This window comes from Muntiacus reevesi, chromosome 18, assembly GCF_963930625.1.
Source record: "Muntiacus reevesi chromosome 18, mMunRee1.1, whole genome shotgun sequence".
Classification (NCBI taxonomy): domain Eukaryota; kingdom Metazoa; phylum Chordata; class Mammalia; order Artiodactyla; family Cervidae; genus Muntiacus; species Muntiacus reevesi.
The window spans coordinates 34268732-34277166 of NC_089266.1; the positions used below are offsets into that span (position 1 = coordinate 34268732).

The following is an 8435-nucleotide window of genomic DNA, read 5'->3' on the forward strand; positions in this document are numbered from 1 at the left end:
GCCCAGATGAAGTTGAAAGAGACTGGAGTCAGGATCCAGAGACAGACACGGACTCCGGGCGAGTTCCTGAGAGAGAGACCAACACAAACAAGATGCAGACCCCAGATTCAGTGGCCCAGAGACGCGGGCCCGCAGCAGCCTGAGCCCGTGTCGGGAGGAGGGGCGCGGAGGGAAGTCGAGGGCGGGGGAAGCCGGAGGAAAACCAGCGCCGGAGCCCGAGGGACCCGGCCCCCTGCCCTCACTCACAAGTGGCCGCGGCAGTCGGCGGGAGCCCGGCCACCTGCTGACCCGACGCGTGCGGGATCAAAGCGGCCGGGAAGAGGCGGGCGGGGAGAGGCAGGAACCTGGAGGTGTGAGCGAGCTTCCCAAGGGATGGCCGGAGCGTGGGAGCGCAGAGGGCCGAGCGGCGAGCGGCCACGGAGTCCTGGAGCGACCATCCCAGAGACCAGGGAGACCCGGAGCCAGATATGCAGAGACCACGCAAGACCCAGAGAGACCCAGCGCAGAAGTCAGGAGACCTGGAAAGAATGTGAAAAAGACGGAGACAGAGACGCTGAAAAACGGCGGGACATAAAAAGGCCGTGACCGTGGACTTAGAAATAAGAAACCGGGTTCCAGAGGATAGAAAATAAGAGAAAGGGCGAGGAAGAGGAAAGGAAAGAAAAGCCAGGGTCTTAGAACTTGAGGGCAGGGACAACCTCGCGCCTCCCCCGCGGAGGGCTGAAAGGACCCCCGGGGCAGGGATCCCGTCGCGCGGTCCTTTCTCAGGGTCACGCCTGCGGAGGTGCGGGCGGGGAAGTGAGGGGTAGAAGGAGCGGTGTGGACAGCCGGATCCCAGTCTGGGAGGATGGGGGTGTGAGGACGTTCGGAATCAGGCTCTCGACCCGAAGTCTCATACTTTCACACAAAGTTAAAAAGTTAAATATTAATATTTGGTAGAAATCTTAAACAAGAATTACAGACATCTTTGGGGAAAGGAAAAGAAAAGAACACCTGATGCATTGGCCGGGAATCGAACCCGGGCCTCCCGCGTGGCAGGCGAGAATTCTACCACTGAACCACCAATGCAGGTATGCTTCAGGGTTTGGTGGATCTATCTCATCTTGTAAAGCACCGTGGCGACCATCTTCAAGTGACTTTCTAGCCCGGGGCAGGGCAGAGGAACAGTCCCAATAGTAGACGTGGGTGGAGCCCCGAGTCATCCTTCCTTCCGCCTGGATCCGGTCACCGGGTCATAAAGTCGCCCCATATGGCCAGGGGCGGCCCCACACCAGGGTGCGAACTGCCCGGGGCCCCGAGCCTCGCGTGCAGGTGACAAAAACTCAGCCCGAGACCAGGTTCCCAAGGAGGGGGGCAGCGGGGGCTTCTGAGGCCATACATCTGCGCTCCCATTTGGCTCAGGTAGCGGGAGGTGGCATGTGCTGGGCTTCCTGACTGCAAATGGGAGCGCCCTCCCCAAGGTCTGCGCTCCTCTAGCTCGGACTTTGCCAAAGCAGACTCCGTGGAAAAAAAACCAAGTTGTGGAAGGGAGCTGGGAGGGCTCGGAGGAGCCCTATCCGTCTCTGATTGCGAAGCTGTCTTCTAACTCAGTCAGCAACCCTGTTTTGTGTCCCTCCCTGGCGTTCTTGCCGACCTGTTAAATCTCTGATTTTATCTTCTCAGGAACTTTGTCCTGAAGTTTCCAAGTCTCAGGCATCATTCCGCAGAGTGTCATGCTCTTGGTTTGAGGTGGGTGTTGATCCCTTTTTTTGTTCCCTTTTTTATCTTTTAAAGAAAACTGCCTGCTCTTTGCTCCACTATAATCACTAGGGGTTCGGAGGAGTGAAGAACCCCGGAGCACACTTGTGTCAGGTGATGACCTGGCAGCCCTGGGCCTGAATCTTCTATGGTTAGTTTTTTTTTTTTTTTAATTTTATTTTATTAGTTCGAGGCCAATTAGTTCACAACATTTCAGTGGGTTTTGTCATACATTGACACGAATCAGCCACAGAGTTACACGTATTCCCCATCCCGATCCCCCCTCCCACCTATGGTTAGTTTTTAATCAAATACTTCTAACTGGAAAGACCTTTCCACCGGTGCTTCAAAGCCTCCCTACCTCTTCCATGAGGCTTTCCCCTGCCCCAGTCTAGCCATCCCTCATGATGACCCTTTCCCTGGGCACCTACTTCACCGTCCTTCTAAAATAGCTACTTAACAACAATCCTCTTCCACTGGAACTTGCAGGGATAAACCAGGCCTCCAGCCTATATCTCAGCATGAAGGGTCCCAGCCTAGACCAGTGCCCAGTGGTCACAATGAGTGCATAGATGTTAGGGGAACTGAATATGACTGACTTAGATCGCACAGAGCTTCTTCCACCTCCAGACAAAGTCCCTGGTGAATTAGATCCAGCCAGCACACTCAGGTGACTCACTATCCCAAGTAGGAGGTGACTTTGGGGGGAAAGGTGTATAGGATCCAGCCTAGGGGCTGAGGGGTGCTAACTTTTTATTTCAGTGTTAGTGGGGGTACAGTGAGCTCCCAAGAAAGCTGAAATAATGAATGGGTGCAGGGTGGGGGAACTCTGAACTCCCTTCCTGAGTTCTGTCCCCAAATTACTCCAACTCCCTCTTCCTCTAATAACTTCCCTTCAGCTAGGTTCCCGCCTCATTATACAGCCTTATGGTCCTTAAACCAGCCGGTGCCGCACCGGCCCCTCATTTCCCACACTCCCAGACCATTTCCACCTTTCCTCCTCCCCCTTGTGCCCCTCCCCTTTCCGGGAGCCTCGAGCCCGGGGTCGAGTCCTGTGGGATCCTGAAGGGGCGGGCCCGGGTCCTAACCTCCCCCCTACTCGGGGCCTGCGAGATATAAGACTCAAGGAGAGCGGAGACTCGGTCCACACTAGGGTCCGGAGGAGCGATGGTCACCCGGGATCGAGCCGAGAATAGGGACGGCCCCAAGGTGAGAGGAGGGCGGGGAGGGAGCAGAGGTCCCTGAACTGAGGAGAGGACAGGGTCCCTGAGGGTCAGGGAAGAGGCTGGAGACGGCGGGGCTGGAAGGGTGGACCCGAGGAGCCAGGGGCTGGGGAGGAAGCGGTAAACTATGGAGAAGGGGTCAGCGTCAGAGCTGTAACTGGGTGGGCGGCAGGGGCAGAGGTCTGGGTGTGGGTGATGGCAGTTGACACCTTGTGCCTTTGAGGGCTTGGGGTGGGCGGCGGCAGAATTTGAGTAAAATAAGCAGGAGGAGCACAGAGTTAAGGGAGGAGGGTTAAACAAAAACCGGAGAGGATGGGCACTTGCTCCACGCGGGCTGTGAGAGGGCGCTGGCCCAATGCAGCCTTGTAAGAGAAGGTTCCAGAGGCCCGAGCCCGGGTGGAAGACTTCAGAACCAGTGGAGAAGGGTGACCGCACAGACGGGTTAGAGGGAGAGGAGGAGGCGCGGGCGCTCTGGGTGTCTCCCTTTCTACACTCAGGGCCGCCAGCTCAGCCCGGCACCTTGCGGCCCACGCGTCTGGGCGCAAAGCGGGCCCCCAAAGTTCTCCACTGAGACAGAGAAAGACTGCACGAGACGGAGACGTAGAGAGAAAGGAGGAGGAGGAAGAAAGACACAGAGAGGGGAGGAGGGAGGACAAGAGTGAGAGAGGAGAAAGCAGAAGACCCGGGAGAGAGAGGAGGCGAGCTACAGAAATTCACTCCAGGGGCGTTGGGAGGGGGATTGGAGAGGGGTCGAATGGGCCTGGCCCTAGGCTCTCTGGGGTCTTGGGGAAGGGGTGGAGGCCGGCCTATCCCAGCGGCGGGATCCCGACCCCCCCGCGGCCGCGCTGAGTCTCGGTCGGGTCGGCCCCGCTCTCCCTTTCCTGCTGGTCGCAGATGCTGAAGCCGCTCGTGGAGAAGCGGCGCCGGGACCGCATCAACCGCAGCCTGGAAGAACTGAGGCTGCTGCTACTGGAGCGGACCCGGGACCAGGTCAGTTCTTCTGCCATCACCCGGCTCCTAGACATTCCGTCCTCGAGTCCCAGGGCTTCCCACTTGGGTAGGGACATATGCTGCTTTGGAGACCCTGACCCCAAGGGACCTTGGAATTCCAGCCCAGCCCCCTTTCCCGCTCTCAGAACGCGATCTTCATCGCTACCCCTCGGGTCTGCAAGTTTCAACACCCGGCTCTAAATTTCACTCGCAGGGTCAGTCAGTTTCAATCTTTGGGTCTGTAAATTCTCCTTCCTCTCCCCCACCTCCGACCCCTCCCCAAGATAGGTAGCAGGGTGGTTAATTTCACTCCCTAGGTTTGCTGTTCAAATCCCCTCCCTCGCACTGTGGGTTGGTTTCATCCCCTCGGTTTGGACAGTTTCGTCTCAGGGTGGGCCAGGACCGTTCTTGGTCATCCCCACTCGGTGTTCCGTAGCGCACTCTACGGTCCGCGCGCAAACGCGATCCGGGGGCACCCCCAGCTCCCGCATCCCCCTCCCTTCCCCCTGCCACTTTCCCCCTCTCTCCCCACCCCTTTCTGTCTCTGCGCCCTCCCCTCCCATCTGTAGAACCTCCGGAACCCGAAGCTGGAGAAAGCAGAGATACTGGAGTTCGCCGTGGGCTACTTGAGGGAGCGAAGCCGGGTGGAGCCCCCGGGTACAGCGCGGGGGTGGGGCAGCGGAGGGAGGGAGTGGGGGGTTTCACTGGGGCCCGGGTCTGGGTAGACGGGGAGGACCCCGCGGAGGACGGTGGGCTTGGGGAGTGGCAGGCTTTGCTCCGAGGCGAGGTTAATAATAACACCCGCGCGTGTCTGTCTCTGTGTCTCCCTCTTCTTCTCCCTCTGTCTGTCCATCTGACTTAATGTCTCTGTCTCTGCGCCTGTCCGGCTTCGGTATCTCTGCGCCCCGCCCCTTCCCTCTCCCCCGATGGGACCCCCTGCCCGGCCCGCCGGTCCTCCCGCCGGCCGTACCTTCAGGGGTCCCCCGACCCCCAGCCCAGGACGCCGAGGCGCTCGCCAGCTGCTACTTGTCGGGATTCCGCGAGTGCCTGCTCCGCTTGGCGGCCTTTGCACAAGACGCCAGCCCGGCCGCGCGCGCCCAGCTCTTCTCCGCGCTGCACGGTTACCTGCGCCCCAAGCCGCCCCGGCCGGAACCGGGAGAGCCCAGGCCCCCTGCGCCGCGCCTACCGCTGGACCCCGCCGCCCCAGCGCCCGGCCCCGCGCTCCACCAGCGCCCCCCAGTTCACAAGGGCCCCCCCAGCCCGCGCTGCGCGTGGTCCCCGTCTCCCTGCTCCCCTCGAGCCGGTGATTCCGGCGCGCCGGCCCCCCTCACCGGACTGCTGCCGCCGCCGCCGCCTCACAGACAAGACGCGGCGCCCAAGGCCCCGCCGCCCCCGCCGCCCGCTTTCTGGAGACCTTGGCCCTGAGCTTTGAGGGGTGGGGTGGGGGCGGGGGCTGGGGGGAGGGGTAGAGACTCCAGCCCGAGGGCAGCGGAGGGACCCGGGAGTCCGGGTGAGGTGTTGGGGAGGGCGGCGGGGCGCGCGGGCGCCGCGCGCGGGTGAGATGTGGTTTATATTAGAGTATCTATATAAATATATATTTCCCTGGTTCCTGTCCCTTCTCCCTGCCCCCCACCCCCACCCCCCGGCGTCTAGGATTGTACCCTCTGCCCCCAGCCCAGCCCCAGTCCCTTCCCGAGTCCCTAGTGCATGGAATAAAGTGGTTATCAAATCCCCGTGTGTCCCCGAGCCAAGGGGCCTGCCTTTATCTCGGCGTCCACGCCCACTTTCCCTCCCCTTGTTTCCCGCCCCCAGTCCTGCTCTCCTTGGCCCGAGTCCCGGGGCAGACAGGTAAGTAAAAAAGAGAGCAGAGCGTAGGCTGAGGTGGGAACTGAAACCAGCTGGAAAACACTGAAATAGGGTAGGGGGAGAAGGGTGGGAGCCTTTTAAGAAAAAGCCGGATAAAGAGGAAAAGAAAAAAAAAATAATAAAATAAAATCGACTCTGGTGGGATTCGAACCCACAACCTTTGAATCGCTCTTTCGTCACTAGAAGTCCAATGCGCTATCCATTGCGCCACAGAGCCACCTGGCGGGCGGCAGCGTCCGACGGCTTACGGGTACTAGAATGGGAAAAGGGCGGGGAGGGGAGGGGGAGGGTTGTGAAGGAATTGGGCGGGGCGTGACAGGAGCGCGCGGTTTGGACCTCAGAGGACTCCTTGGGAGAGGTAGCGTGCGCAAAGAGTGTGAGCGAAGTGGGAGTGAGGGCGCACAAGCGTGGAGGAAACAGCGCAACGGAATATGAGCCAGCGAGCGAGTGTGGAGCTCCAGCTGCAGGTTTGGGGAATGCTTCTAGTTCAGGCGCACCCGACTCCCGGATGTGGCCCCACCCGTAAGAATAAACTGGTTTTGTTGTTAATTTCTGTGTACCTTTGTTTCTTCTGGTCTGTCTGCGTTGTCACCTTCTGCTCTGCTGTCCGAAGGAATCTCCATAATTCTAAAAGAAGCAGCCAATTTAGCACAATCATTCGTAGTGCCACCGCCTCTCTTCTAGTCTCTTAGGAGGACTGTGAGGACGGCAGTCCCCCACGCAGGTAGCGTGGCCGAGCGGTCTAAGGCGCTGGATTTAGGCTCCAGTCTCTTCGGAGGCGTGGGTTCGAATCCCACCGCTGCCAGACCAGGGTTTTTGTTTTTGTTTTTTTTCCTCTCAAGTCTAAGCACCATTTAGGAAATTCCTTCTAAAATATAATTTAGTTTTATGAAAACTCCTGGTAGCGGTCTGACCAACTTTATTCCAGACAGAACTTAAGTCTGCATCCCAGCCCCAAATTAATACAAAATGGAAACTTCTAAAAAAAATATCAGATCTCCATTATCGATCTCCGCTTTGACATAAGATAATATTCAAAACTAGTGCAATTTGCTATATATTGAAGCGACTCTGCAAATTCTCCTAATGGCGTGGTAGAAGCTCGAATTATCTAGTCTGGAAATCTCAAAAGGTAAGATCCAATTTAATTTTCTCTCAGATCCTTTCAGAACATAAGAGAATATGATACACAAAACTCATGAATAATACTGGTATTAACACTGGTATGGAGTGAAAAGAAAACATAAAGGTTCCACCGAGATTTGAACTCGGATCGCTGGATTCAGAGTCCAGAGTGCTAACCATTACACCATGGAACCGACGACGCTCCAGTGCTTTTCAGAGACTATATATATATTATCAAACTTCCTAGTCTGCTTCTCGCTGCCTTGCCATTCAGGAGACAAAGCAAACTGAACGGAGTTGTTGGATAAGATGAATACCACTATCGAGCACCTGAAATATGAATCTAAATATGCTTTCATTATAAATACACACCGTAATTAAACGACAATATGAAAAAAGTTTGAATTTCATTAATAATTTTAAAATATTGATTACATGATAAAATAAGACAGGATATATTGGGTTAAGTAAAATTTTACTAAAATTAATTTCGAATAATAATTTCAGCTATTTTTTTTTTTAATTTCAGCAATTTCTTTACTCTTCTGATAACGTGTGGCTCCTAATTAATTTTACTAATTTAATCCTAATTTTATTAATTAAATTCACACGTATGGCTCGCATATGCACGGCTCTAAAACAGCTCTGCTCTCACTCCACTGTCGTTCCTTCTGCCTTCTGAATAAAACCCGGATGCACTTTAATTCCGTTTCCTCTCAACACCAGAGAATAACTTGCATTATTCTTTTCCTCTGTTATGTTCGAAGGAATACAAATATTCACGATACCGAAAAATCTGAAGATTGTCATGCACCAGTAGAGAAAAAGTAGTCGCCCGAACAGGGACTTGAACCCTGGACCCTCAGATTAAAAGTCTGATGCTCTACCGACTGAGCTATCCGGGCTCTCTCCTGAAATCACTTCTACTTTCTATAAGAGTTTTGTAGTAATCGCACAACGACGCGCACGTAATATGCATGCAGGCAGGGGACTCCAGAAGAAACCGAGAGAAAGCAGGTGAATCCAGTGGCCAATGATTGCTTTTTATCGGAACCTCTTCAGCACAGCAAGAGTTAGGACGCTAGAGCCTAAGAGTCGCGGAAGCTGGGTGGGTGCGGCGTCCGCACGGCCGCGCGGGGGCGCTTCCTGCAGAGGGCTTCCCTCTGGGGTGGGTTTCTTCCCAGTCCGACGACCTAGATCCAGGCACCCCACGTACCTGGGCTCTCCGGCCTACCGCCCCAAGGCCAAGGGCGGCCCGCGGAGAGAAAAGAATGCCACATGAGGCCTTCAGATGCTGTGCTCCCAGAGACCACTTCGGTCCCCAGATCGGCCACATTTCCACATTTCAAGGAAGAGGCACTGAGTTCCGCCGTGCCATAGATCCGGAACACAGAGGGCCGGGTTGGGGGTGAGGGGGGTACCAACTTCAGGAGGTGACAGGAGGGCTATTTATGACCCCTATGCCATGTGCAGAGATGCATGTTCGACTCGCGT

At 56.1% G+C, this 8435-nt stretch overlaps 1 protein-coding gene and 5 non-coding genes across 7 annotated transcripts; 2 read left to right on the top strand and 4 right to left on the bottom strand.

The window, feature by feature from the left end:
* Window positions 1–997: 997 nt before the first annotated feature.
* TRNAG-GCC (transfer RNA glycine (anticodon GCC)) lies at window positions 998–1068 on the bottom strand. The gene has a single exon. It is a non-coding gene; the product is annotated as a tRNA-Gly (tRNA).
* Window positions 1069–2904: 1836 nt separating this feature from the next.
* On the top strand, window positions 2905–5375 carry HES7 (hes family bHLH transcription factor 7). 2 transcript variants are annotated; one of them, XM_065908507.1, is made up of 4 exons: window positions 2905–2946; window positions 3855–3950; window positions 4520–4607; window positions 4912–5375. In XM_065908507.1, exons 1-4 carry the CDS (start codon window positions 2905–2907, stop codon window positions 5373–5375), a joined length of 690 nt encoding a protein of 229 aa, XP_065764579.1. The 2 variants fall into 2 exon arrangements, with proteins under 2 accessions (XP_065764579.1, XP_065764578.1); XM_065908506.1 differs by having other exon boundaries at window positions 4927–5375.
* Window positions 5376–5946: 571 nt separating this feature from the next.
* Window positions 5947–6033, bottom strand: TRNAR-UCU (transfer RNA arginine (anticodon UCU)). Its single transcript is given in 2 exon segments — window positions 5947–5982; window positions 5997–6033. It is a non-coding gene; the product is annotated as a tRNA-Arg (tRNA).
* A 506-nt stretch (window positions 6034–6539) lies between these two features.
* TRNAL-UAG (transfer RNA leucine (anticodon UAG)) lies at window positions 6540–6621 on the top strand. The gene has a single exon. It is a non-coding gene; the product is annotated as a tRNA-Leu (tRNA).
* Window positions 6622–7063: 442 nt separating this feature from the next.
* On the bottom strand, window positions 7064–7135 carry TRNAQ-CUG (transfer RNA glutamine (anticodon CUG)). The gene has a single exon. It is a non-coding gene; the product is annotated as a tRNA-Gln (tRNA).
* A 638-nt stretch (window positions 7136–7773) lies between these two features.
* TRNAK-UUU (transfer RNA lysine (anticodon UUU)) lies at window positions 7774–7846 on the bottom strand. Its single transcript has one exon. It is a non-coding gene; the product is annotated as a tRNA-Lys (tRNA).
* Between the last annotated feature and the right edge of the window lie 589 nt (window positions 7847–8435).